The 27,885-nt window shown below is 49.4% G+C and overlaps 13 protein-coding genes across 13 annotated transcripts; 10 read left to right on the top strand and 3 right to left on the bottom strand.

The window, feature by feature from the left end:
- Positions 1-3,602: 3,602 nt before the first annotated feature.
- Positions 3,603-3,896, bottom strand: SEPMUDRAFT_45106 (uncharacterized protein; the record flags this gene model as incomplete). The annotated part of the gene is made up of 1 exon (XM_016908950.1): positions 3,603-3,896. A coding segment is annotated over one exon (294 nt), but the record flags the coding sequence as incomplete, so codon positions are not given.
- A 3,236-nt stretch (positions 3,897-7,132) lies between these two features.
- On the top strand, positions 7,133-7,817 carry SEPMUDRAFT_108045 (uncharacterized protein; the record flags this gene model as incomplete). Its single annotated transcript, XM_016900716.1, has 4 exons — positions 7,133-7,138; positions 7,246-7,267; positions 7,387-7,504; positions 7,544-7,817. The coding sequence occupies 4 exons, from the start codon at positions 7,133-7,135 to the stop codon at positions 7,815-7,817; spliced, it is 420 nt and encodes a 139-aa protein (XP_016760660.1).
- An 854-nt stretch (positions 7,818-8,671) lies between these two features.
- Positions 8,672-9,739, bottom strand: SEPMUDRAFT_44535 (uncharacterized protein; the record flags this gene model as incomplete). The annotated part of the gene is made up of 2 exons (XM_016908935.1): positions 8,672-9,642; positions 9,697-9,739. 2 exons carry the CDS (start codon positions 9,737-9,739, stop codon positions 8,672-8,674), a joined length of 1,014 nt encoding a protein of 337 aa, XP_016760659.1.
- Positions 9,740-11,749: 2,010 nt separating this feature from the next.
- Positions 11,750-13,216, top strand: SEPMUDRAFT_149181 (uncharacterized protein; the record flags this gene model as incomplete). Its single annotated transcript, XM_016905393.1, has 1 exon — positions 11,750-13,216. A coding segment is annotated over one exon (1,430 nt), but the record flags the coding sequence as incomplete, so codon positions are not given.
- A 392-nt stretch (positions 13,217-13,608) lies between these two features.
- SEPMUDRAFT_149180 (uncharacterized protein) lies at positions 13,609-14,205 on the top strand (the record flags this gene model as incomplete). Its single annotated transcript, XM_016905392.1, has 1 exon — positions 13,609-14,205. A coding segment is annotated over exon 1 (195 nt), but the record flags the coding sequence as incomplete, so codon positions are not given.
- Positions 13,616-14,205, top strand: SEPMUDRAFT_125703 (uncharacterized protein). Its single transcript, XM_016902006.1, has one exon. It carries the CDS (start codon positions 13,691-13,693, stop codon positions 13,871-13,873), a length of 183 nt encoding a protein of 60 aa, XP_016760657.1. The 5' UTR covers positions 13,616-13,690; the 3' UTR covers positions 13,874-14,205.
- A 797-nt stretch (positions 14,206-15,002) lies between these two features.
- On the top strand, positions 15,003-15,335 carry SEPMUDRAFT_108042 (uncharacterized protein; the record flags this gene model as incomplete). The annotated part of the gene is made up of 1 exon (XM_016900715.1): positions 15,003-15,335. The coding sequence occupies one exon, from the start codon at positions 15,003-15,005 to the stop codon at positions 15,333-15,335; it is 333 nt and encodes a 110-aa protein (XP_016760655.1).
- Positions 15,336-16,573: 1,238 nt separating this feature from the next.
- Positions 16,574-18,201, top strand: SEPMUDRAFT_149179 (uncharacterized protein). Its single transcript, XM_016905391.1, has one exon. It carries the CDS (start codon positions 17,296-17,298, stop codon positions 17,851-17,853), a length of 558 nt encoding a protein of 185 aa, XP_016760654.1. The 5' UTR covers positions 16,574-17,295; the 3' UTR covers positions 17,854-18,201.
- Positions 18,202-18,390: 189 nt separating this feature from the next.
- On the top strand, positions 18,391-20,150 carry SEPMUDRAFT_125701 (uncharacterized protein). The gene has a single exon (XM_016902005.1). The coding sequence runs from the start codon at positions 18,407-18,409 to the stop codon at positions 18,728-18,730; it is 324 nt and encodes a 107-aa protein (XP_016760653.1). The 5' UTR covers positions 18,391-18,406; the 3' UTR covers positions 18,731-20,150.
- Positions 20,151-20,600: 450 nt separating this feature from the next.
- Positions 20,601-23,248, top strand: SEPMUDRAFT_85626 (steroid monooxygenase). Its single transcript, XM_016910392.1, has 4 exons — positions 20,601-21,500; positions 21,557-21,851; positions 21,903-22,220; positions 22,289-23,248. Exons 1-4 carry the CDS (start codon positions 21,267-21,269, stop codon positions 23,149-23,151), a joined length of 1,710 nt encoding a protein of 569 aa, XP_016760652.1. The 5' UTR covers positions 20,601-21,266; the 3' UTR covers positions 23,152-23,248.
- Positions 23,249-23,658: 410 nt separating this feature from the next.
- On the top strand, positions 23,659-26,862 carry SEPMUDRAFT_85623 (propionyl-CoA carboxylase beta chain mitochondrial precursor; the record flags this gene model as incomplete). The annotated part of the gene is made up of 2 exons (XM_016910391.1): positions 23,659-26,035; positions 26,129-26,862. One exon carries the CDS (start codon positions 23,659-23,661, stop codon positions 25,435-25,437), a length of 1,779 nt encoding a protein of 592 aa, XP_016760651.1. The 3' UTR covers positions 25,438-26,035; positions 26,129-26,862.
- SEPMUDRAFT_149176 (uncharacterized protein) lies at positions 25,336-26,862 on the top strand. Its single transcript, XM_016905390.1, has 2 exons — positions 25,336-26,035; positions 26,129-26,862. The coding sequence occupies exons 1-2, from the start codon at positions 25,753-25,755 to the stop codon at positions 26,674-26,676; spliced, it is 831 nt and encodes a 276-aa protein (XP_016760650.1). The 5' UTR covers positions 25,336-25,752; the 3' UTR covers positions 26,677-26,862.
- A 70-nt stretch (positions 26,863-26,932) lies between these two features.
- SEPMUDRAFT_163650 (uncharacterized protein) lies at positions 26,933-27,863 on the bottom strand (the record flags this gene model as incomplete). The annotated part of the gene is made up of 1 exon (XM_016908073.1): positions 26,933-27,863. One exon carries the CDS (start codon positions 27,861-27,863, stop codon positions 26,943-26,945), a length of 921 nt encoding a protein of 306 aa, XP_016760649.1. The 3' UTR covers positions 26,933-26,942.
- Positions 27,864-27,885: the final 22 nt, after the last annotated feature.

The following is a 27,885-nucleotide window of genomic DNA, read 5'->3' as shown; positions in this document are numbered from 1 at the left end:
CCCTACGTAGAACAAAAGAATCCCTCGCTTCTAATTGGTCGCGCTCCTAGACCCTAAATTCCGCCGCCTTCAAAGGTATTCCCTACTTCTAAAAAAACCTAACTTACGATATTAATATTGGTTGTTAACCCCCCCCCTCCCGCCCCGCCCCCTATCCGCTACAACCCCTCCTAGCCTCCGCCTACTACTCTGCCTACTACTCTACCTGCTACTCTGCCTACTGCTCTGCCTACTATACCGCCTACTGCTGCTATCGTTATAGCGCCGTTACTCGTAGCGCGCCGTAAGCTTTTAATCGCTAGAAAGGTACTACGAACATCTGGAAAGAGACTCCCTAGCGTAATAGGTAGGAAAGGGCTTCTATCCGTAGGTATAAAGAAAAATCAAAAAAAGAGAGGTAGTAAGTATACCTAGTTAGTAGACGTAGTCGGTATATATAGTCGGTATATACTAACATTTCTTTTAGAGGGAGCTTTATAGGAGATCAAAAAATGCTAGACGGAGGTTATAAACTATATCCTAAAGCTCGCGTTCGTACGTATCGTTAGGGATACTATTATCCTTTTTACCGAAGACTACCTCCCTATACGGATCTAAGCGAGCGTACTCGGTATCCTCTAGGAACAGTACGAGAGTATAGTAACGAAAGTCTTTTCGTTAGCTAATCTTCTCGCTATCTACTATAAGCGAGTTATAGTAATAGCGAAAGATCTCGAATGTCTTTGTAGGCTGCTAAAGGAGTAGAATATCTAGCTAGACAATTACGTAATTGCTCCCTATAGCTCTGGCCTAGTTAACCCGAGTACGATATATAAGCCTCGATTAAAGACGAAGAAGACGAAATCGAAGCTAACTCTAAAGAAGCCGACTGCGAAGAAGAGAAAGAAGACTCCTGCGTCCTTAAGCGAAGACGAGAGCTTAGATAATCCCGATAACCCTAGCGCTTAAACGGGTACTTAAACCGGTACTAGTAGCTAGACAGACGCTAACAATCAAGATCCTCCTAGCACTAATTAGGATAATAGCGATACCGGTAGCTAGATAGACGGGAACAATCAAGATCCTCCTAGCACCGATTAGGATAATAGCGACACCGGTAGCTAGACAGACGGGAACAATTAAGATCCTCCTAGCACCGATTAGGATAATACAGATACTAGTAGCTAGATAGACGGAAACGATTAAGATCCTCCTAGCGCCGATTAGGATAATACAGATACTAGTAGTTAGATAGACGGGAACGATCAAGATCCTCCTAGCGCCGATTAGGATAATAGGGGTTTAAACGATTCAGACGGTAAGAAGCAGGCGACTATCGTAATTTCGAGCGGTAATAAGAGCTCGGAATACGATCTAGATACTAATCCTAGCGTTCAAACTAGTTATCCTCTAGCTAATAAGGAGAATGCTTAGGACGATAATACAGTACCCCTAACGACAGAGGATAAATATCTCTAGGCTCTCCTCGATTATGTTAATGCCTAAGAAGAAGAAGACGAGGAGATAGCTTCCGAGAATTTAGATTTTCCTTTTAGGTAACTAGGTATACCGCTTAGTCAAGCAGATTTTCAGTATAGCGACGAGGATATAGGTACCTAGGATCAAGATATCTCGCTTAGCTAAGACTACAATCCTTTCGATTATCTAGATTTAGAGGAGACGGGTCCTGATTCTCTCTAGGAGAGTCGACTAGATATAGAGAGAGAGGATAAAGAAGAGGAGTCGTAGTAGGAGTTTAACGAGGAGATAACAGAATTAGAGGATATAGCAAGGGTAGCGTATACGGTAGCTATAGATTAAGCGAATAATCGGGGTACGTAAGAATTCGTAGCTAGGGGAAGTATCAATAAGATACTAAGTATACTTATAGAAGAGCCTATTACCGAACGAGACAGACTAGAGATAGAAATTTCAGCTCGCTTTATCCTTAGAGCTACTTGTTTAAGGACCCTATTATTAATAAGGACGGAGCCGGCTTTCTAAGCGGCCTAGCGAAGAATAGAGATGCGTAAGGCCTAGAGAGTAAGGCAGCAGTATATAGTAACCGAAAGTCGGTTTAAACACTAGATACGCGTTCTAGCTAGGCTAGAGAAGGAGATATTGAAGTATTTACTATAAGCCTAAGATCTGAAGTAATTTGGTTTTTCTAATTTTCGTAGTCGGTAGGTATAGTCGGCAGGTATTATTAGCTATAGAAGGAGATGTCGAAGTACTTACTATAAACTCCTGAATTAATTTGCTTTTTCCTAATTCTCGTAGTCGGCAGGCATAGTCGGCAGCTATTGTTAGCGAGTTTAGGCAGTATAGTATATACGAGGCTTATTACTGTTCTAGAAGCGCTTACTATATTTATTCTATATCTAGAAGAGGTTTTACGTAATACCTATCGCAATACCTATTAGGTATACCTATTGGGTTTTTTCCGTTAGGTTGTACCTAGCTTATAAGCTAGGTACCTACCTTATTTGCGGGGTTGGGTATTAACGTTAGGTTGTACCTAACCTATACCTAACCTAACCTATAACGAGGCCTACCAATAAGGACGTTAAAGTTAACGGGTAGCCTATATTCCTTACAGAGTCTAGGGTAGTAGATAGCGATATATATGTTCGGCTTCTTTATGTCTTTTAAGTACTGCTTAGCCTTCTTAGACACCTCCGACTTCCTGCCGCCTACCGACGGATTAGGATCGTTATCGTCGCCTGCTCCTATAGCCGAATGTCTAGTCGTCGATATTAGGGTCGTAGGACGAGATATAGTAGGTATAGTAGTTCTCGACCGCCGACGTCCGTCGAGGGCTATAGATTAGGACAGGGCCGAGAGGAGTTGCTACAGGTTGGTATAGTAGCCGTAGACGATTAGGTAGATATCTTCTCGGTCTGCTTTGCTTACCGAAGTGCTTATTAAGACTAAATTGCTCCGAGCGGCTACTGTAAATTAGCTTACGATATAGCTAACAGTACTATCTGCAGCTATACTATTTGCGTCTAGAGTATAAATAAGGTACGGGCGAATATGCTTTAGTCGTAACTAGTACCGAAGTAGGATTAGAACGACAATTAACTACCTCGTATATTCAGACAGGCTATAACTTTTGAGATAGTAGAGAGGGCCTTAGACCGGAGGCTATCCGGGTAGGAATAGGAATATACGTAGGACGCTAGTATATTCATCGTATGCTTTAGGTATCAGAATGCCTATAAAGAATCAGGAAGTTAGTATTAGCTTGTTACTATAGTTATACCTCGTACTCTACTAGGTATACTATTAAGGAGAAGTTGATATATTATCGACGTTAGGCCCTAGTACTCAGAATAAGCTAGATTACCTAGTCTGGTCTAAATAATATCAAGAGCTAGTACAATAGAAGTCAAGGCTATTATAGTAGGATCCGGATCTATTCCCTACTCGGTACCGTATGCCTTACGAGCAGCCTTAGTTAATAAGTTGACTATATCCTTACGCATCTCTATTACTATATAGTAATAGCGACCCTTAAGGAAGACGTCGTAGTCTAGTAGACCTCGGAAATCCGCGTAGATATAGTATATCCGGCAGCTTAGGTTCGCTCGCTATGTCTTTATCCTAGAGTTCTTCTGTTGCTATAGCATATTACCGAGGAAGGCTATAGTAAAGGCAACTAGTAGTACCTTACCTACTCTAGGAATATAAACCTCAATACCGCGGTCGAGTATTGCTAGAAGCTTTATAGCCTCTACGATATCTGCAAAGTTAGATCTATATAGACCTAGTATAAGAGGGAAGACATTTGCTCGACGATCGCGCTTACGAGTACTAAGTGCTACAATAATAAAGTAAATGCCTATTAGGGATCTGTATAAGTTGCGATAGAGGCCGAAAGCGTTAATAAAGGTTAGAAGAGGTAGCGACATTATTGTTTGTCTACGCCTCGAATCTAGTAACTCTATATAGGTACGGCCGAATGTCTGGATTTCAAGCTCGCTACGAATAGGATAGTTAAGACAGAGCGGAGTAACTATCGTATTCGAGGTATCCGTAAAGTCGATAATCCGACGGAGGAGAAGGCTCTCTATAAATAACGGCTCTAGTCGGTTTGCTAGCTTGTTATTCCCGAAGACATAATCTAATACAATACCAAAGCGGTGTCTAATATAAGACTTACGGCAGAAGAAGACATTGTTCTATAATAGAACGACCTCGTACTCTAGAAGAGCCGGCTAGAATCGTTCGCCTAGTAGCTCCTACGGGTAGAAGAGTTCTTAGACTTGAATAACGACTTAGCTACGTATATACGTCGGTGCAATACTACGGAAGTCTCGCCTAATACCTATTACTCTACTAATATGCGCAAATGACGACGGCGTACAACCTTTCCGGTATCGCCTAGTACAGGTAAAGCTTACGAAGTCGGATAGTAGAATAGGCGGACCCTACTAGTAGTACGCGAATTCACTAGATATTGTCCGGATTGATAATCGCTATATATACGTCTTATAGAGCTCGTCCTATAGATGCGTATCGTAAAACTCCCCTAGACCTATATATATTACGCCCCGGATGTCTAAGCCTATAATCGTTATAAAGAGGCTTACCGGGTTAAATATAATAAGAAGCTCTTAGTCCTTCTATCTTAACTGCTTCTCGGCTTTAAGAGGGATTATCTTAGACCGTATTCTTAATAGAGGTAGGCGGGACTTTGCCTGTTTCTTTAGAGTTGAAATACATAATAGGAGGTTGTCTAGCTTATTATAGATATTGCCTATAGGAATCCGAAGAAGTTCAAGCAAGCTCTTATATTATGTCCGAGAAATTGCTGCCTCTTTATACTAAAGCCTAAGCGTAGTAGCGAATCGAGACGGATGTAGCTTAGTCGACCTCCGATACGGTATAACTAGAGATAGATCGTTATTATTATACGAATCTTCGGGAGGATCCTCTGCCGTCTCTTCTTACTCTCTAAACAGCTGCGTCGGAATAGCTATAAGCTCTAGATCTACCTCGACTAGCGCCTTATTATAAAGGCTAGCCTATTAGAACTCTTCGGGATTAGGTACAACTTCGTTGTTATTATTTATATAGAGCGTCTCGAGGGTAGGAGGTTCGACTTCGGCGTTAGTCGGTTCGCCTATATAATCTAAGAGCTCTAGGTAATCTGGATTATACTCTCTACTATCGTCCGCTCCGTATATAAAGTTATCCTCGCCTCCTATTCTAACGGCCTTACTAACGGCCTTACCAATATTATTACTAACAGCCTTACTAATAGTATTACTAACAGCATTGTTATTATTAAGTAGTCGTCCGGACCGATCTCGTCTAACGCGGATAGTAGGTATACTAATCGGGACTCGGCGATAGCTTATCGTAGGCAGCGTATAATAGCGATCTTAGTACTAGATTGTCGCAGTTCGGGTACGTAAAGGACAATACCTAAGGTAAAGCTAATATATAGTTAACGATAGGAACGCTGTAGTCGATATAGCAGGTACCTTAGGCAGGCGCGCGGAAAGACCCTAAATGTAGGGCGATCCGCTAGGTTACCAAAACTTCTAGGCTAAGCCGACGGCAAACATATATATACAATACCTTAAGCAAACCGGCCTTCGCCGATACAAAACTCTGTACCTCGCCTACAGATTTTGTCTTCTCTACCTATACCTAGGTCTATTAACGAGAACACCTATTATACTACCTAAGGGCGATACTATCCGCGGCGCTTGCGGCGGGCGCAACAGAGGTATAGGTAGAGACTCCTCGAAGAGCGTACGCAGACGCAACACTCGTATATCCGACGTCGAGCAGTCTTAGACTCTAACTTAAACCGTATCTCGCGCTCGCGGCGCTCGCGGCGCTAGTAGCAGTTCTCGCGTACTTCCTACTATTACGCGCGGTAGCGCTAGACGTAGTTATTTCCTAGGCTAAGGTAGCGCTCCGTCTACGCAAGATAATAACGAGTTTGGTAACTAGCAATAGTACGACGATCTTCTACAACAGACATAGCCTAATTAGGGAGAGCTTAGTTAAGAGCAGCTCGGTTAAGAGTAGCAGGATACCTATAGTTAAGAAGGGTTCGGTTAGCAGGCGCAGTTTGGTTATTACTAAGATGTATTCGGCTAGGACGTGTTTAGTTAGTAGTAAGAGGAGCAGTACCTAGATCCTAGTCGTATAAGTAGCTACTAGTATTAGCCGGCTATCGATCTAAGCCTCGATCTAAGCCTTAATCCAAGCCTCGATCTAAGCCTCGATCTAAGCCCTGTCGTATATACTAAGCGTACTCTTCCGAGATTGCAGTATCTTTAGGCACGTACTTAGCAGACCTAGACTCCTACGCGCCCTCCTTATTCTTAGTCGTAATTAGCTAGAGGTCTCTAAGGCAGTAGTAGCGGTTCAATACGCTAGAGGCTACAGACCTAGTCTAGTAGTACAAACCTATTAGGTCGCTCTGCCGGTAGCGGCTACTAGTCTTATTAGGCGCTTTAACGTTAGCGCCCGACGAATCCTAGTAGTACCTAACGAATTCAGTTAGGCAGCGGCCTCTACTAGTCGTATTCGTTATCTAGTCTTTAGAGCGAGGGTATCGTTAGCCTAAACGATTTTATTATTACTAAGGCCAAGCGTCAAGAGCTCCGTAAGTTAATAGAGGATAGCAAAACCTTAACTCGCAAGAGCTAGATAAAGGCTACGAAGGCTATCTCTCGTACTCTACTTAGCCTAGAGGAGAAGAAGGACTATAACGCCAAACTCGACCGTATTATCCGTTAGAATATACTCCTAATCTACGTCAACCTTAACCTTCAAGATGTTATAGCCTTCGTCTTTAGCGAACGTATAGAGACGGATAGTAGCGACTACGAATAGGCCCGCAACAAAATACTAGAAAACTGTCGCTCTTATAAGTTAAAGGTATACGCCTAGTTCAAGTCTTTCGTTAAGGCTATAACTACCTAGGACCCTACTCTTCTCGAACTCAGCGACAACGGCTTTACTACTAAGGTCGGTAAAGCCTTTATAGCTACTAACTACTTCTACTGTTTCTTCTTTATAAAGAACTACTTAAACGTTAAAGGTAGCTCTAGCCTTAGCAAGTAGTTTCTAAAGTTTATCTTCGTTAATATAGCAGTTCGTATTCGTAAGTAGCAGTAAATCAAAGATGCCCGTAAGTAGGTTAGGGATTGGAATAAAGTTCTCGACTTCTTCGATAAGGTTGCTCTTCTACTAGTATACGATAATGTCGATATTACAGACTTCTAGCAGCTTACGTAGAAGTTCCGTAACGCTAAGGAGAGTAAGAAGCGTAGCTTGTATATATTCCTGTTCTTATACCTAGTATGCTTCGCCTAAGTTAAATACTAACCTTACCTAGTATTTGCAGTGCTTTAACTATATAGAACTACATCGCTATAGGCCTACTACCGAAGAAGCAAGCTCTAGTCTCGTTATCCGACGTACGTACCGGCGCGGACGTAGAGGAGATTAACGAAGACATTATAGAAGAGATTGACGGCGAAGGCGGCGAGAATAAGTAGGAGCTATAGGGTATAGGCAGCTAGTATTATCGTAGCCGACGTACTTTGCATAAAGACACCCCGCCTAACTTCGGCCTAGACGGCGCCTTCGACGATCGTAAAGCTACGCTAACTCCTCTTGTCGCTTACTCTACTCGATCTATACGCTTTGCTACTAGCGCAGATCTGCGCAAGTTTAATATTACCTATTTCGTCGCCCTAATACAATATAAGGATAACGACGAGGACGCCGAGTACGAAGAGGGGCTTAGGTTCGAGGACAACGATACTACTACTATCGGCAACTCGTTCGCTTCTAGCGCAACGTAGTAAGATAAGCGAATAGATACCTTACCTAGTAGGTAACCTAGAAGGTTAGGTACCTAGTAGGTAGGTAACCTGCGGTAAGGTACCTTAGAGAGGCTTAGACAACTAGAAAGGCGGGCGGGTAGGCATTAACGAGGCGTTATATATAGGAGGTAAGGTAGGAATAAGTCTACTTTACCTACGAGAAATGAAACTGTTGCTTCTAGGCATCGTCTCTATGTTCTATTCTTAACGTAATGTATGCCTAAGGTAGTACCTTACCTAGTATACCTAATACCTAATATAGCGACGCGGTATAGTAATATAGTATAGTATAGTAATACAGTGTAGTATAGTAATATAGTGTAGTATAGTAAACCGTATCAGACGCAAAGAAGCGTGTCAACACTATATTAGACAACCCGCACCGTATTAGCGCTATATTAGAAGCTAGTACTATATTAATATAGAACTTCTTACAATACGTACTATTACGCAGTACGTATAGAGCTATACACTACGTCGACACTACGGTATTATTGATACGGTAGCTATATACAGATAATCCCGATATGTGTGATATTGCATATGTTTCTATATTTTGGTACGTGTCTGCGGATCTACGCGTGTGGCTACACTAATTTTTAGACACACTATGTGAACACGCTAATCGACCTTCTGCGGCCTCCGGTAAGGTACCTCAATATCAAAGTCGCACAGGAAGCACATGGAAGTCTGGTCTATGCCTACTAATACATCGTTGCATTCCGTCAACCAGCTTGTCGACCACAACGTCGAAACCCATTTACTCCCCATCCTATGCATCACCCGTACCCAACGCCAGATTCATGCTCAAAAGCTGCTCTCTTCATCGGTCCCTAAAACCTCTTGATAGTAATCTTTCTCGCAAACCTCAACTTCTTCCTCCTTTTCTGCATAACTCCCGTAACTCCCGTATCTCCCGACTCACTCGAACCGGGACTCGTCGTCCTGGAACTCTTTGGCGAAATGGATCCCTCGGTCAAAGCCGGCAGATGCTCCACTTCACAGCCCGAAGCAACACTCATAGCGACGTTCGTCACAGCAGTCACCGTGAGCGTAGCACTCGTAACCAGAAGTGAAGATCTCCTCAATGGCTGTCCTTCCGCAGCCAGAGACCTCTCCGTCAACGCAGCTTTGATGCACGTCTGGTTGAGAAATCGTGACATTTCCCACATACTGTTGCGATCCGTAGGTACAGCATGTGTACCTGCATGTTTGACCACGACGGGGTTCTCGCAACGTTTGATCATCTCGCCGGACATTTGTTCGGAAACCATGTGATCCCATTCCGCGATGAGATGCATGGTGGGAGTTTGGACTTGGGGCGTGAAGAATCCATCGTAGAATTGGGGTGCGTTGACGAAGCCTGAGCAGGCGATTGCGAACTTGAAAGGGGATTGGGGTGGTGGAATCAGGAGAGGTAGACCTTGATTGGCTAATGCCATGACACGTTCGGGTCGGACGCTGCCTTCGCAGAGTGATGCGAGCATCATGGCGATGGAGGCTCCCTGGGAGAAGCCGACGATGCCGTCGAATGGTCCGTGCTCTCGGATGTATTTGGTGAGGTAGTCTAGACTGCTGTACAATTGATCGAGGCGGATGGTGAATTCCAGACGTGTCCACCAGGCTCTCATTTCCAGGATGTCGGATTGTGGGGAGTCGGTCGTGAGCTCAATAGGGGCGTCTGGGAACATCCACTCCATGCCATCTGAATAGTCTGCTTGAAGATCGGAGTCGAGGTTGCGTTCCAGGTATTGTGTGATGCGCTTCATCTTCGTACGAAAGAACTCGCCGCTCTGCCCGAAGCCTGGGGAGCATCATTAGCTGTGACTGGAATTGTAGTTGGGTACAAGTGATTTACCATGTAAGCACAGCACTCGCATCTTCCTGTCTCGTCGAGACATGGGAGCTTCCTTCTCGAACTGGACTTCCAAATTTGATTCGAATGTGTCTGCGCCCGCTATCTGTGCGGCGAGGTCGAATGTTGGGGCATCGAAGCCCGTTGCCTCATAGTTGGTGAGCATGATGTTGGTAATACTTTCAAGGCACGTCCGGCTGCGAGGCTTCTCGATAGTGAGATACAGTGAGTCCAAGGCACAGAACCAGTCTCCAGTGTCCGCGGCAGCATCAGGACTAACATATACTTCATCAGTGCCAAGTCATTTTTGCTAGGAGGTATTTTGTCTGATGATAGAAATCGAGATCGCGCGCCGAAGATGCATTACGATCTGGACTCGATAGTGCGGCGCCTAGTTCGGGCTGATAATTGCCCATAGAGGCATGTGAGAGGTTTCACACAGCCAGCCCTTGGCAGGGCCATCCTTCAGCATTGCCGTGTCGTTCCTGGTAGGTGTTATTCGCGTCGATTGACGAAAATGACATAGTGCGAGAGCGAGACTTGCGGCTTGTCTTGTGTACGGTAGTATGGTGAGCATACACTTCGGGGCCGACCGTGAGACACGATCATGGTTCAAGCCATCCATACCTTGAGATTTCACGCTTAGCGCGGGAGGGCAGTGGCAGCGCAACCTCTTGGGCGACAGAGGGGCGGAACATTCTTCGAGCACTCGGAACACCATATGTCAACCGCTACCCCAATAATTGTCTCAAAACAAGCATTGACACACAGCTGCGAAGCCACTGTATTAGCTCTATGAGATTTGTGAGAAATAGTACAAACCGAGGCGAGAGTACTATTCGAATTGATTGCTCCTGTTTATTGCCAGGCATGTGCAGCGTGGCATCCTCCTCCGGCAGCGAGCATTTAGCTTTGGTGTACCTGAGATCAGAGCTGAGACACGGGGCCAAAAAAGACGAGAGGAGTTTTTGTCTTGAAAAGTCGAGATCGACGGCAGGCGCTCCGACTGAGGTCTCGTATCAGCAGATGTGCCATAGATCGTAGCCCTCGGTACTCTCAGCAGCACAGAGAAGAGGACTTCTCCACGTCCACGTGACGGCCTGGAAACTACTGTGATGGAAGTGACATTTCAATGTCTTGCGAAGATCAAGGTCAAAACGAGTGTACTGCCTGGATTCGATCCGTTGATAGGGTGCTGATCGGGTGTTGAAATCGGGTACCTCTACCACCTAGGTAACTCATCCTTCACATCTGGTGTGCCTGGAACGAATACTGGACAGAGTGAGACGTGTGGCGTCACGACCAGTCCATACATGTAGGGCAATCGAGGGCTCTACCGACTGACGCTGAGCTCCGCATCGTTGCCGACAAACGTCTTGGTTCTTCCGTATCTCGTGGCTGGGTGTCAGCTTTCGAGATGTACGCCTACAACCTCCATCATCACGAACAGCCGCTCATTAGCTGAAGCCCGAAGGTGTATACTTTGTAGTGCAAGCAGAATTTTTGAATATTGCGCACACCCGCAGACGCAAGAAGTCATTGTAGAAGCACTGGTTTGAGCTGCCGGTAGGTATTGCAGGGGCGTGCCCCTACAGTGATCCAGAGCTCAGGTTGTCAATGGTGGTCTTGATGTTCATTGCCATATTGAAGTGGGCCTGTCACATGGTGGCGTTGCAACTGAATCCTTCGAAGCCACGCATAGAACTTCTCCGCCACGAGACGCGAGCATCATGGCGGAGGAGGCTCGATATTGTTTCCTTGGCGGAGGAGGCTCGATATCGTTTCCTTGGCGTAGTCTGGAAGCGAGACGTCGAGAGGATTCCGAGGGAGTAGGAGGTAAGGTGGTGAGTGTGAAGGGTATGGAGATGGGAGAAAGAGAGAGCCAAGACTTTCCGTCGGGTCGGGAGGTTCGGGAACGGCACAAAAATGGCACGTGCCAATGGCGCTAAAGTCGCGTGTCCACGAGCACGTCGCGAACCACGCCACGTTGGAGAGGGGCCTCGCGAAGCCTTCGAAGGTACCTTAGACAGGATTTGGAAGGAAGAACATGTCAGCGCAATGTCGGTGGAAGGCAAGGAGAACCAGAGCAATGCTTTATCGCTGCGAGCGGAGCTCAAAGAGTGGGAGAACACGTTCAAGCAGGCCCATGGGCGTAAAGCGGGACGCGACGACATCAAAAAGAACGCGGACATTAGTGCAAAGTACAAGCTGTACAACGACTTGACGAGAGCGCCGAAGAAGCAGGCAGCGCTCACCACGACACCGCGAAAGAACAGTACGCGACCGCCTGCTGCCCCCATCCAGGAATTTCAGAGCAAGCAGGCCACTCCACGCCGACGAACACCGCTGCGACACAAGCCTTCACTTCTCCAGCCATCCGACCTCCTCTCGCCGCTGCCTGAAGTGGAAGAGGAGCCCACGCCGCAATGGGTCAGAGCGGCACTGGGACCGACCCCACAGCGAGATGGGCACGTGCTGGGTCTGTTCGACGGCGACGATGACGATGATGGTGTGCAAGAGACGCCGCTCAAGAGTGGGAAGGATCTTGCTGGAGGACAATTCATAGCCGGCACGCCAAGCAAAGGCACTGGCTCTGCGGAGCACGTCCATATGAAGTCGCCAGAGTCTTCCAACAGCAAGCGATTCATGTTTGCCGCCTTTGTAGGCACCCCAATGAAGCGGAAGCGGGACAACAACGACATCGGGACTACGAGCTCTTCGAAGCGAAAATATGCGACTCCTTCGTTCTTACGAAGATGTAATCCGATGGCCAGGATTGACGAAGATGACGATACCGTGCAAGAGCCCGTGTCAAGAGCACCCTTCCAGAGGCGAGGTCTAGTAAGGAGCTTGAGTACCATCATTCGGAACTTGAAGAAACAGGAAGAAAAGAAGATGGACGACGAGTGGGATATCATGGACGAGCTTGAGGCCGAAGAACGTGGCGAGACTGTGCAGAAGACGAGGGGCACCCCGGAAGTGCAAGTTGAGGACAGCCAAGCTGTAGAGATGCCTCTGGGGCCTGACCAGGGTTCCGAATCGAGTGACGAGAACAGCGCTCCTGAACCGGGAATGCCCGCACGGAAACCATGGAAGAAGAAGGGACTCAAGCGGCAAACGAGACGTACCAACATGCGGCCGGTATTGCACAAAGCTCGAAAGGAAGGAGATGAAGTGCCAGCGGAGAGCGAAGACGAGGCGGAGAAAGTCATCGAGACGCAACTTCAAAACGAGCCAGCCCAAGATGGTGATGGTTTGGCTGAGGGTGCAGACGACGGATCTGATGCTGATCAAGATGTCAAAAAGAGCAGTACGTCGAAAACGAAACTGACCAAGAAGAAAGTTCCATCCAAGGAAACAGACCAAGGAGATGGGAAGAAGAAACCTCGAAAGGTCAACGCAGAAGCACATACAAATTACAGGCGACTGAACATCAAAAACAAGAATTCAAAGGCCAAAGGCAGAGGCCGGTTCGGGAAGAGATAGATACCAAGTAATGTCATTATGAACTTGCGAGTTAAGCGACATCCATGCTTTTATGAACTGTGAAGAACATAATCGGGCATATACCTTCCCCTCATGCATCGAAGCAAAGTCCGAACATCCATACTCGACCCCTTTACGGCGCACGTGATGTTGCCACTATCATCGAACACATGCATACCTAGTCCATTATGAAGACGATGGCCCTTGCTGACTTCCCTCTTTCGTCTAAACCTCGTCCTCCATAGCAATCACCATACAACATTCCATGGGGTGATACATATTCCGAGGCAAGCCTAAGGCAGGTTGCATATCATCAATTAAGACGTTTGGAGCCGTTGTGGCCGTCATCTCCCACATATCGACCACGATCCTTCCAGGATACTCCTCAAGTCCATACATTTTCTCATCTATGCGTACGCCGGAAGTGGACTGGAGTGGTATTTTACACGTGTAAACCATGGCATCAGGTTGCGATGCTGCTGGAGAAGAATAGAGTGAATTGATATCTTTCATGCGACAATTCGCAAAACCAAACAAGACCCAAATTCTGCTCTCAACGGCCCGCTACAACATTTCTTTCGTGCTGCAGACGGAGAAGCATAGCCATGGGTCATCATCATACGCTGCAGAAGGTGCTTTCTATCCTGGCGAGAAGGGGGTAGAATCTGCATATCAATCAGTACCTCCAATGTAAATCCCTTTTCCTCGTCACATTCATTCCTCGCCTACTGCTAGAAGGGCCTCATTACTCTACTACTGTGCCAGCCAGCCCACCGCACCTCCACAACAAGCATTACCTTTCATCCAAACACAGCAACCAAGAGGTACAGAATGCGCCGCCGCCACCCATTCCCAACACATCTCTCCGTGATGGTGTATCCACTACCACTACTCCTCCTCCAAACCTCCTTCGCAACAATAACAACAATACCTCAGCCAGCCTCCCACCCCCCTCTCAACCACCCTCCAAACCCAACTCTCCTCCTCACCAAAACCAACATCAAAACCAACCAAAAACAATCTCCCACAGCAATCTCCAAAAGCCACTCCAAAGTCCTCAAAAGTCCTTTAATAATCACTACAACAACTCTTCTCCTATGTCTCTTTCTCGGCTTAATGACATATTCCATTTGGCGTATGCTGCGACGTATACTACGAGACAAGGCTAGACGAGAACGACGAAGACGACGACGAATACTTGATGGGTATGATGATGATGATGAGGGGCAATGTCAGCCGCTTTTGAGGAGGATGAATTCTCCTTTGGTTGTTGTTACGGATCATGATGTTGAGGAGCAGAGGTATCATGGGATGTTGTGAGTGAGTGAGTGATTGAGGGGGGAGGATATCTAGGTGGAAGGGTTCGGGGGGATGGATGGATGGGGATGCTGGGCGGAGGAGGAAGAGTCTTGTTATTATGGCTGGCGGTTCTGGAGGGATAGGATGTGAAGGGAAATGAAGCTCGCCTAACCTCTTGTACTTTCCACAGATGTCTGGACCCCGGGACCTTTCGATCAAATATCGATTCTAAGGCGTACTATCTTGGCAGTCCCCCCAGGTTCCCAAGGCACCGAAATGCGAAGTGTCCGAAAGTGTCTCAGAAACTGGGTGTCAGTCGACAAAGATCACCATATCTCTCTCCCACAAGCAAGCCAAGCATGCATAGGTACACAAAGCGTCACTTAAGACTACCTTCACTCCACTCAACAACAAACCCCCATCTCCAACGCTTCACACTCATCAATACCATTCCCTCTCCTCCCACAACCCTCCATCCTCCTCCACTCCACACCAACAATACAACCCACCATCCACTCACCAAAATGTCCCTCCCTCAACCACCACCTCAACCACCGCCATCCCTCTCCTCCCTCCCCGAAGAACTCTCCGCCCTCATCATCCAGGCCCTCCCCTTCCAGGCCCTCGCAGCACTAAGCCAAACCAACCGAAAATTCCACCGACTGTGTGATTGGAAACTGGATGATTGGAAACTGGATGATCGGAAACTGGAATGGTTCAATAGAATTATGAACTCGACACTCTCTGATCCATGGATTTTTTTCGAGAAGGTGCTTGAATCCGTGGAAGATGTATTTTCGTTTTGTAAAGAGGAAAAGGGGAAAGAGAGGGGGAAGAGCGATGAGCGGGTTGAGTGAAGTTGAGTGTTTGGGAGGGGATGAAAATGGTTTGTTGGGTAATTGCTGGGTCAGGACGTGTTAGTTGTGGTGCCTTTGGCTCCGTTCCTAGATATGTTGCATCTTGTTGGAAAGATGGTTGACCCGTTATGGATGCCTGATTATGAGACGCCGCAGGGGAGGAATCATGCTGTGCAAGTGTGAGAATGCCTCGATGATCTAAGATATGTCGTCTCATCATCATCATCATCATCACCATTGTGTCTACTCAGATCTTGTGCCGTGCTGTTCCTTGTATACCTCTCCTCCAAACCCTTACTGTCATGTCCCCCATCTGTCAACGCCATATCTTCTGCACCTTCGACTCTTCCCAAAAGTACCTAGGAACGCCCAAGGCTCTATCTCAAATCACGCAGTAGATACAGGCCAAAGCCAAGAGTCGCAGAGGACTCAGTAGCCCGACCCATGCTTCGACTATCATTGTAACCGCCCACCCACCATTGTGTCTTTCCACTCGCTAGCCGCCATTTCCCTCGCTTATCTCTTCTCCTCCACAGGTGAGTAGCAGCAAGACATCGCCTTTTCGCGAGATTACTGCCAAAGATGCGCGACACCCCTGAGCTGTTGAAGAATGCCTGTCTGGCGAAAAATTGGCCAGACAGATTCAAGGCAAGGCAGTTTCGACTCCGCTGACTCTTTTTGTGTACGAAGTTCCCATGCGCTACATAGCCGTTGAGACTGCTGTATTCAACCGACGTGGTGGCTGGCGAAGGTTTGTGATGGCTCCCTTCGTCGGTGTGCTCGTTTCATTTCGTCTCGCTCCTCGTTGTAGACAGAGTGCTGGCAGGGCATTTCGATTTTGCTGGTGATATTACGTGGGGCGTCCGTAGTCGTTGTCGTCGTCGGCGGGCCCTGTGAAGTGTGTTCGTCTCGACGCTTCCCGATCTGCCTTCGGATACAGCGAGAAGGGTGTCTGCCTGCTTCTCAGGCTCGGGGCCAATTGAGTCCCCGTGTACTGCTCGGAGTATAAGCATCCCAAACTGTCGCTGACTCTCCTTTTCTGGGGGTACCTTTTCCCTGTTGCCCATCAGTTCAGCGGCTGCAGATGATCTGCCTTCAAATTCAGAGGGCGTGAAAGGTCACCAAACACCGCAAAGAACTTGTTTCGAAGCCATGTTTTGCTACTGAACGGGAGCATATCATGTAGGCTTGGCTAGCTGCTACTATTGTGTATCATCCTACCGTCCCTTTGTGCGTAAGGCCATGGTGTCTCTACGTTGCGGAGTGTGCAGGCTTCGCTCTACATCCTACCAGCTCGGTTCTAGGCATGCGTTCCATGTGTCAACGATCGAATGCAATGCTGCGCTGATGGGCGTTCTCCCGCACATTCCACGATCCCACGGCCCTGTTGCAGGTGAGAGAGGCTGTTTCTCTGTCTGCAAAGTCGACCTTTGGTCGTAAGTCATTCGTCTGTTCTAATCCGTCCATCCACGGCTTCGCCGACTCCGCAGCCTCGCCATCACAAAATAACCAAGTCCATTCCAAACGCCAAAATCCCCACCGCCGCCACCATCACCATAGAATATTCGATGGCATCTTGGTGCAGGTCTACCAATTGCGGTCTTTACGACGGGACCAAAAGGTAAAAGGCCGATCCTGGAGTTCGAGCCCGTGGTTTTCAAGGAGAGATGCTAAAGAAGAGCCACTCAAAGAGCCACTTACATGTGCACCCTGGCATTGAACGGAGCGACGTCAATTGCACGAGTCAAATGCAATCAATCGTCTCTGCTAGAAATGTGTATTTCCTCGTCCGTAGTAGCCTTAGGCGCATTGCCGCTGTTCGACACAGCAAAAAAAGGGCATCTATCTCGAAAACTGTCAAAAAGTGCAAAAAACCAGTTATACTGGGGAAAATCCTCTCACGACAAGGCAGCTGTTAACTGCATCGTTCATTGAGTCTTTTCATTAGACACCTTCACGAATGGTATTAGCGAAACAACCAATGGAGGGGACGCACCTTGTAGAAAGAATGCTACACAGTGATGTTAGCGAAACACCACACCCCTCGGGTCCCCCGAGACTCCCACTCCACCACCGAGGGGTGTGGATGTTAGTCAGCGTAATTTGGTCTCTTAAATACCTTCATTTGCAGCCTTTGCCTCCCATCGCAGCAACTTGCGACAACGCCAACATCACAGTTAGATTCTCATACGAGCTTGCTCAGAAAGTGCATGCCATCTTCCTCGTACCCATATTGTGTGCATTCGTGTTGTGGTTGTGTTGTATGTGTCGTCGAGGGTTGGCTGGTATGGCGGGCCACGTCCGAGCTCGGCTTCAAGCAAGAAATCCTGCCTTACCTTGTACGGCTTCTCATTTTCGCTCCCAGGCACGACAGCAGCGACGGCGAGCTACACGGACTTATGGAAATGGCTCAGTTTCCGTTCCATCAGGAAAGAGAAGAGACTGCCAAGATGACTTGGATCTGCTACAAGTGCGACCGCGGCAACAACTTGGCGAATTGCACTTGCACCTGCGATGACTTGATCTTTCTGGAATACAACAGCAGTAATAGATTGCTGATATCACCACAGGTCACAACAAACTCATTTGCCTCCGAGTTCTTCTTCTACGGCCCCAGGTGCGGCGGCGATCGAAGGGCAGCAGCGCAACGAAGCGAAGCACCACACCGGCGACAACGCGCAGCGCAGCGCTACGACGCCTTAACCCAATGTCATGAATGTAAAGGCAGACGCAGCGAATGAGGTGGAGGTCCTGAACGCCAGCCTGCTCAGCAGTTCGGCGGGCAGACGAGTGTGAGCGGCGGGTCGACAAGGATGCCAGGAACATTGGCCTTCCCAGAAAGCCATCACCTCAGTTTGCAGCATCGGGGGTCAGACAAAGCAAGCAGTGGCTAGCAATCACTGTCGATGGCGGTGCTTGTAGCCATGACACTCGCAACAAGTCGACCTGTTCCTTGCAGAGCTGAGGCCGCCACCTTCTTCATCGTTCTGGGAAGCACAGAAGATTGGACCAGCCCAACAACAGTGACACGGCCGGGAATCTTCCATTGTTCTGGCCGGAACAGCAATATCATGAAGATCAAGAAGGGAAATCCCATTGAGATCATCCATCCGTCCTGCCCGGGAGAGCAAAGCAATGTCGTCGAGATCGCCAACGTGTGTGTACGAGGAGCACATCCGCCGAACAGGGCGTGCGAAGGCTTTTCAGAAGATGCAGCTATGTGTTCGCTCAAGCTGCCTGTATCAAAGACCGAGCTGGCTGTGAAATCTTCTCGGAGCGCACAGCTACGATATGTCGTGCAAGTACACTCGCCCGTCTCCACCCGTGAGTGGACATGCTGTCAGGCTTGTGAAAGTATGATATGTGAAGTCGTGCAGAGTATGCAGGGCGAGTGACCACGATCCAGACAGTTCTCGGAAAGCTCACAGCATATCGTGAAATCAATGAACAGCTTTCTCCATAGTGACATCGATGTTGCCAGCAGATACTGCAGGAGGACCATCACAGGACTCGTATCATGCCAACATGTACACAATAGCAAGTGCTGCCACATGGAGAGGTGTGGAATGTACTCCTCGCTGGCCTTTACGTCTTATCTTGACGACATCAAGATACCAGAACAAGAGCAATGCCGACCAGGGAGGCGAGCGCAAGTCTATGCAGCGAAAGCACACATGCAGCCTTCCGGCCCCCATCCTCAGTACTCCCAGGCCAACAAGCATCTCCGGTCAGGTATCGTCTTGGACGGACATGTGCAGCCGTCTGAGCCTCTGTCCAGAGAGATGTGTGCCTCCTCCGGATGTGAGCTCACCAGCTCTGCTCAGTTGGCAGAACAGCGGCAGAGCAGCGTAAAAATTCAGTTCTCATGTAGACCAATGTGGTATGCAGGTAGGTTGCAACATTACCATCTCCTCTTCTTCGTCTCATCTCATCCCATTTGAGTTAAGGTTATTGACTGCCTCGACAGTTGCAAACGTGGTCTTGATTGCAACGCCCTGGTCCCAATTCCCCTGCGATCAGCAGACGCTTTCCAGCGCACGTATGCTGATCTGGGCATACACAGTGAGATTGCTTTCGTGAAAGCACTGGCAAGCTTTTGATCTCGTCACTCGTGGGTTCGAGGCTGTGGGAGAGCCAATCGTGCGCCTCGTCTTGCTTGCGGCGCCTCAGTCGTTGCGGGTATCGTGACCGTCGCGGCTTTCCATCGCGACCAGGCGCGCCCTCTCCAGCGCTGACATCGCTCGCAGGAAGGGGCTCATGGCTGTTCACACATGTCGCTCGCAGGCTTGAATATGTAAGCGCTCGAATGCTGACAGAGTATCAGTGGCGTGTCCAGATCGCATCGCACTATGTTGCCGGCGCATGTCCTGACTGTTGGACAGCCTGCGTACATGTCGTCGCGTCGACGCAGTCACGTCTGTTCGCGAACGACTGGTACCGGCGGGTCCTCGCTGGCCTTGCAATACGATGCGCTCGTTCGCTGCGCTACACAGCGCACACTATGCTCGTTGTTGATGTGTACCGCCAGAGGGCAGTCGTGCATGAAAGGAGCTCGAGGAGATGGAGTATTCGAAACTGCTCTTCAGACTCGAGCCGCCGAGTGGCGCTTCATGGTGTGCGAGCGCTCGGTTTGCGGTTCGAAATACAGAGATGTCGGTCGTGTCTCGTGCGCAGTCTGACCAAGCGCAGTCTGACCAAGGGGGACGGTGTTGTCAAGAGCGCCGAAGCTCTATACTTCCTCGCCGTCACTCTTTTGTCCTGATGCCATGCGGATTGAGTAGTTGGCACAGGCTTTCGATCATTGTTCTCTAGTCGTAAGGTAGGAGGTAGGTAGTCGGGGTAGGAGGTAAGGTAGATACTGAGTTCTAGTCTAGTGACGGGTGGAGTCGGCTGTGCGTCGCCGTAGCAGATGCGCCTTGGCGTTGGTAGTCCTCGACGGTGAACTGCCCGCCGTCGAGACGTGAGGAAAACCAATTCTGACAGTACTTTGACACCAAGCAAGCGTGTAAGGTATTGGCACAACTACGACGGTCACTGCGCCACCGAGCAGCATCGCGCTTGACGGCATCATCGACCGGATCACTACTGACGCCGCTGGCAGTTGCAGCTCCTCCTACCTTAGGAGGTACCTTGCTGCTTCAAACCCTCCCGTCACCACTCATGCACCCGCCTTCGCTCTCACCTCTGCGCCGGACCTCGCTGTCGCAGCTCCACGACTCACCTAGATGGTCAAGATCGCAATTGGAGGCATGCAGGGGAAGGAATGGCGGAGTTGGATGAAGCTGAGTGCCAATGCTGAGGCGTTGCGAGAGGACGAGGGGCTTGGACTTGTCCCATTTGGCCGAAGGAGCCATCACAGGCACGACCGCGAGAGGGGCGGCACGAGGCTGTGATGGCTGCCTCGCGATACTACAATTTGGAAGACGACGACCACGTGGAGCCTACAGTAGAATACCGTGCCTCAGCTCTCCTCCAGGCATCAGTGACCCGATATGCCTCCGGTGATCCTAAATAGAACTCATCACGGGCATTACAGTTCTTTTCGCCATCCCCGCTCGGTGGTTCTATGTGCCTCTTTCGTCAAATGGGTACACAGCGATTGCTCGTGGCGATGAATGCCACCGCCTCACTTGCTTCATCATTCGATATGAGTTGCTCTGCTCTTTCTATTCCCCAGGTACCCTGGCCGATCGACCAGCTCAAGCGCAAACCCCGCAATCGAATGGCGCCTATGCAGGGTATATTTGTTTTCAATTGTATGAGCTCCAAGCTGGTCTGATGGTCTCGAGTATTCAACGTGTAGCGGATGAAGGGAAGTGCTATAGCAGTCGTAAGCCCAATTGAAAAGATCACAACGCCGCATGTCCTGGACGACTCTGTTGCTCGCAGTTTCACATTAAGCACTCAAGATTTCATCTTCACAAACATACAATGGGCGACCCAGGAGTTGACTCTCAGAATCCAGAGCGAGTCATCAAGACCGATCTGTGGCAGTATGGCCGCCGTCGACGTGACGACGGTCCGTATGCAGATGGGCTTGATATCGATGTGCTCATCATCGGCGCTGGCTTTGGTGGAGCAATGAGCTTGATTGAGTCGAGGAAGAACGGGTTCAACACTGTGCTGTACGATGCTGGGCAAGGCTTTGGAGGTACCTGGCGATGGGTAGGTCTTCATACATGGCCCGTCAAGGAAGTGCCACTCCAGCTGACTCGAATCAGAATGTCTATCCGGGCGCGAGAGTGGATAGCCCAGTGCCGATCTACGAGCTCTCGATCCCCGAGGTGTACAAGGACTGGTATTGGACCACGAACTACCCAGACTGGAAAGAGTTGCAAAACTACTTTGACCACATGGACAAGGTACTCAATCTGAGCAAAGACTGCGCTTTTGAGACTGTTGTCGTCTCCGCAGAGTTCGATACCAACGAAGCAAAGTGGACGGTGAAGACCCAAGACGGGCGTGTTACCAAGGCCCGTAATCTCATCGTGGCTGCGGGATTCGCTGCGAAGCGATGTAAGTGCAGTGTAAAGAAAGCGTCCGGGGGCAGGCTGATGAGATGTACAGATATTCCCGATGTGCCAGGCCTCGACACCTTCAAGGGTGAGATTCACCACAGCTCATTCTGGCCAGCCGAGGGCGTTGACTACAAGGGCAAGAAGGTGGCGGTCATTGGGACAGGAGCATCCGGAGTCCAGATGATACAGGAAATGGGACCAGAAGCAGAGCAGCTCACCGTCTACCAGCGCACACCGAACCTTGCTCTGCCTATGGGTAAACGTGATTTGAGCAAGGAAGAGCAAGATGGACTCAAGCAAGACTACCCGTACATCCACGCCTACCGAGAAAGGTGCTTTGCTGGCTTCCATTATGACCTCTGTGAACGTGAGTTATACGAATTCCGCTTTACTCCCATCATCATTGACTGACTGTCTTGCTTTGCTTCTAATCAGGCAATACCTTCGAGGATGACGAACAGGAGCGCGAAGAGTTCTTGGAAAGTTTGTGGGCCAGGAAGGGCTTTGCCCTCTGGCTTGGAGGCTACAAGGACTACCTGGCCGATGACAAAGCCAACGACGTGGCCTACAACTTCTGGCGTAAGAAGCAGTCTTCCCGCGTCACGAACCCGGAGAAGAAGAAGCTCCTCTTTCCTGAACAGAAGCCGCACCCGTTCGGTGTCAAACGTCCATGTCTCGAACAGAACTTCTACGAAGTCCTCGACAGAGACAACGTCAGCATTGTGAACATCAACGAACAAAACGGCACACCTATCGAGCGGTTCACGGAGAAGGGCATCGTCGCCAACGGCAAAGAAGTCGAGTTCGACATCATCGCCCTAGCCACAGGTTTCGACGTCGTGACAGGAGGCATGACGTCCATGGGACTCAAGTCCATCCACGGAACCTACCTCAGCGACGAATGGAAAGATGGCGCAAACACTTTCCTCGGAACCACGATTTCCGGCTACCCTAACCTCTTTCACTTGTACGGACCTCATGGACCTACACTCTTGTCGAATGGTCCCTCGAGTGTGGAAATCCAGGCTCGGTGGATCCGAGATGCCATTAAGAAGATCAAGAAGCAGAATCTGAAATATGTGAATCCGACAAAGGAGGCGAGTGATATGTGGAAGCAGAGGATCCAGGACATTGCCAATGGGACGCTGTTTCCCACGACGCGAAGTACGTACATGGGCGGCACTGTGCCGGGGAAGAAGTTTGAGATGACTTGTTATGCTGGTGGGGTGGATGCTTATGGGCCGGAGATTCGAAAGTACCTCACTAATTGGGAGGGATTTGAGGTTGTCAAGGCTTAACGAGCAATAAGGTGGATGTTTGGATATGTTGGTTGTTTGATCGAGTTGTCCTGCGATTGCTTGTATACCTTTATGTATTAGGTACTGTATGTCTAGTCGGGAGAAATATCCTGGTTGTTCCATGCCAAGGACACTGTGGTTTATTTCTCTTCATCTCATCTTCTGTATTCTCTCTCACGAGATCTCGTCATCAACAGACATAGTCCATACATATTCCTGATTATACAAAAGCGTCCATATCGTTATAGGTGTCGGTAGTCAGCGACACCAGTGCTGGAGCACCCCACTATAGTAAAACTATAGTAGTTCTAGCCTCTCCAACAAGCCGAGGCAAGTGTCGAGCATGATGCTGCATAAGGAAGTCTACCACTTACTACTATACTCACGAGTGCAGCATCATCAACACCATTATTCGCCTAAGAGAGGAACAAGAGCATCATCCCAGCCTACCTAGGTTCAGACTCCATTTCATACGCCAGCCGTGAATCGCGAACCACTCTCCTCACCATGTCAGACCAAGATGCATCAAAGGATCCATCACAAAAGGCCAGAGAACGAGCCAGCCAAGTCTCCGAACATCTATCATCATCATCATCATCACAAAGTAACGATATATCACAAGCCAACACCAGCCGCCGTCGTCGCCGCAAAGGCAAAAAGGAAGATGAGCTACCAGCAGACTACAGCGACATTCTGGGCCACCTCTCCAAACTGCGTGAACTAGCCGACACCCCCAATCCCTCTCGCAGAGGCTACGTTCGCCAAAAGCAAGACGGCAAACTGTGGGTTCGAGAAAGAATCCATGCTCTCCTCGACAAAGACTCTTTTGAAGAAATCGGCTACGCAACCGGCCACGTCAAATGGAAATCTCTAGGCGGTGAACGCGAAGAACCGGAATCTTTCACACCTCATAATAATGTCCAAGGTTATGGCAAATTGAACGGAAGGAGAATCGTCTTTACCGCTGATGACTTCTCCATTCGAGCTGGTCATCAAGATGGACATCTCATGGCCAAAACTCTGCATACGGAGAAACTGGCTTTGCAATTCAAGTTGCCCATGATTAAATTGACTGATGGGAGTAGTGGAGGTGGCAGTGTGACGAGCATCCAGAAGATGGGCTTCTCATATATTCCTCCCATGCAAGGTTTTGATCTTGTGCAGAAGCAACTCAATATGGGAATCCCGAACTTGGGAGCTGTCCTTGGGCCTGCGATTGGGCTGGGTGCTGCGAGGGTGGTGAGTTGCCATTTCAGTGTGATGGCTGGTGATGTTGGCTCTCTGTTCAATGCTGGGCCTTCAGTGGTCAAGAATGCTACGTTTGAGGAAGGGCTGAGTTTCACGGATTTGGGCGGCCCACAGATGCATTGTACAAACGGGACAATTGACAACTTGGCCGCGACTGAGGAGGAATGCTTTGAGCAGATCAGGACTGTTTTGGGGTATTTGCCAAATTGTGGGATACAGCTACCGCCTGTGGTGGAGTGTTCGGATCCTGTCGAGCGGGAGAATGTCGAGTTGCGGAGTGTGGTGCCGAGGAAGAGGGAGAGGATGTACGACCCAAGAAAGGTCATCGCCACTGTAGTCGATGCTGGCTCTTGGTTCGAGATTGGTTCTCTATGGGGAAAGACCGCAATCATTGGACTCGCCAGGCTGGGAGGGCGTCCTGTAGGTATCTTCTCCAACAATCCGGAGGTGCTGGCCGGAGCACTCGATGCCGCGGGAAGTCAGAAGATCATCCGCCATCTCAAGTTCTGCGATGTGTTTAACCTGCCTCTGCTCCAGTTCGTGGACGCTCCTGGGTATGCTGTGGGCACAGTTGCTGAGCGCACAGCAACCATGAGATGGGGCGTCGAGCTGACCAAAGCATACTACACCACGACCATGCCCATCTTTAGCGTTATCGTGCGCAAGACGTACGGTGTTGCTGGAGGTGTCATCGTTGACTGCCGTGATCCGCACAATCGTGTCGCCTGGCCGAGTGGTGAATGGGGCTCATTGCCGTTGGATGGTGGTATAGAAGTTGGTCATAGCCACGAGTTGCGGCAGATCGAGAAGGAGAAGGGAGTCGAGGCGAGGAACTCGCGGTATCAGGAGCTGGAGACAAACTATAGAAGACTGATGAATCCTGTGCGGACTGCGAACCACTTCGGAATTGAGGAGATCATTGATCCTGCGAGGACGAGAAAGGTCGTGGCCGATTGGCTGCAGCTGGTATATGAGACGGAGTTGCCGGAAAGAGTCCTGCAGAGAGTGTGTGGGAAGCTCCAGCCATTGTACGCCTGAACAGCAGAGGCATGGTAGTGATCGGTCTCTTGCTGGTATTACTATCACTCGCGAAGTCATCTGTGGTGTGCGCGTGCATGTGATTGCGTGGAGGAGTGTGCTTCCAGGCAACAGTGGTCACTCATTCACTCGCTAGCGCCAAGCCTTGCGCGAGAGGTGTGGGCACCAAGTTTTCCAATCTTCTTTCAACAACTCCCTCTGCAAGACACACTCTTCGCGGGCAAGACCAAAACACCGAAAGCTGTGGGACCGCAAGAGTATCTGCGAGACAGAAGAAATCGACGAGCATCTACCAAAACTGCGGCGCAAGCAGCCATGCCTATTACAAGGGCTGGCACCGCGGCGACTGTCGACAAAACAGAAAATCTGCAGGCTCGCGCGCACCCAAATGACCTGGAATCAAATCCAGGTCGAGGACGACAGCGAGGACGAGGCCGAGTGCGTGGCGGAAACAAAGGCAGAGGCGGAGGTGGCACCAAGCGCCAGAATTCTCCATCTCCTGTGCAGCCAGCACAGAAGAGACAGTGCAAGGACAACGCGCCAGCCATGGTGCCTGGAGTGCACAAATCCAGCGACGACGGAGGTCTCGCTCTTGGAGGTAAGATTTCCAATTGCGTCAACAAACAGCGTATTCAAGACTTAGCATTCGAAGTCCACTCAACGACTGCGCTAACGAATCACCAATCAACAGGCCATGAAGCCCAGGCTGGCAAGCAGGAGAACGCGGCAGTCCCGAACAGTGGAGGAAGTGACCAGCGGTCCGAAGGCTCGGAGTTGGTCATGCTGCCGCTCAAATCCACCGCTGCGCAACGAGCAAAGGCGCTGAAAAATGCGCAAGATAGGCACACAGCTCGTCAAGCCATCGTCAACTGCGCGAGAAACCTCCCTGCCATTTTCGAAGAAGACAACGAGGACGGTGGCATCGAAGTCAACGGCGGTGGAAATAGCATCCACGAGTCCGAGCGCGGAGATGTGAGGCCAGCGCAGCAAAACCAAGACGACGCGCTTCTCTCGGTGGCGTCAGATTCCCAGAAGGAAAAGCAAGAGCCCTCTCCATCAGTTGGCCGAACTGCGAAATGGGTTCATTCAGGTCTCCAGAGAACAAGAGCTTCGATCGAAGCTGAGATGAGCCGCATTCGAGCTACGAGCACCTTCATCATGGAGCAGGAAAAGAAGTTGGATGAGCTTACTGCCCAGTTGGAGGATCTTGGGACTCTTGTCGTTGAAACCATTGAATAGGCAAGAGAACTTGAAACAGAGGAGGGGGTTGCATGGTGCGAAAAGACTGTTTCCAGCTTTTCGCAGCTGTAATAAAAGACCGCACTAGGTAACAGAGGCAAGGCAGACATAATTGAAACGAGTGAAGCCTCAATTTTCCAGCGACTCTCTACCCGCCTTTAAGTAGCCACTCCAATTCGAACAAACAACATCCCAGATATTCCATTTCACACAAAATCCTCTCTCTTTATACCATCACACCCAGATGAACACACGAGTCTCGTACCTCACTGCCCCACCGCCTTCCCCCTAACCAACCCCTCCCTCTCCGCCTCCTCCCTCACATCCTCCCAAATCGGCCACGGAATCTGAAAAGCCTCCATAACCCTCGCATACGTAATCCCCTGACATCTCCCAATCGGCCTCGACTTCGCCGGATCAATATACTTCAAATCCTCATCCACCACATCCTCTCTGACCCAAAATTTCACCCCTTCCAAAATCGTCATGACATTGGAAATTTTCCCCTCGTGTTCTCGACTTTGAATCTCGTGGGTCCCCACTAATTTACATTCTACTGCAAACACCGCTTCGAGAATTCTACTCGGTGCCACGAGTGAGCACGAAGCGGGTGTCAATCCTGTAAGAGGCCATTCGGAAATTCCATAGGGAGTATCTAAAGCACTGGCATTCCCGGCCTCGAGAATATCTTCGGTTAAGATGTTTATTACGCATTCTTTGGTGGATAAAATGTTTTTTAGGCTGTCTTTGTTGGAAGAAGGGTTTACGGCGTGGCCGATGATGAAAGTTGGGGGGTCGTGGGACATGGCTTGGAAGTAGCTGTAGGGAGCGAGATTGGAGGTTGAACCATCGGGGGAAAGAGTGCTGAGGAGGGCGATGGGGCGGGGGATTATGGCGGAGGTTATCAGGCGGTAGTTGAAGGCTGGGTTGCGGTTGGGGGCGAAGGGGTCGATGGGGATTTGTTGGGGTGGTTGGGAGGTGGAGGAGGAATTTTCATTGTTGGAGAAGACTGCGCCTTGGCCGAGTTTCCAGTTGGGGTTTTTGGTTTTGGTCCAGGTAAAGGGTGTGGAGGAGTTCCAGTCGGGTCGGCTGTTTTCGGTGGGTTTGAAATCTCGTGGGTTGCGGGCTTTTTTGTCTACTTGGCCGGTGCCTTGGGTGCTGGGTGCTGGGGTGGATGATGATGCCATTGCTTGAAGATCGGTAGTTTTG

The sequence above is a fragment of the Sphaerulina musiva genome (genome assembly GCF_000320565.1).
Source record: "Sphaerulina musiva SO2202 unplaced genomic scaffold SEPMUscaffold_5, whole genome shotgun sequence".
NCBI classification, from domain to species: Eukaryota; Fungi; Ascomycota; class Dothideomycetes; order Mycosphaerellales; family Mycosphaerellaceae; genus Sphaerulina; species Sphaerulina musiva.
This window is presented reverse-complemented; position numbering and strand designations above follow the sequence as displayed.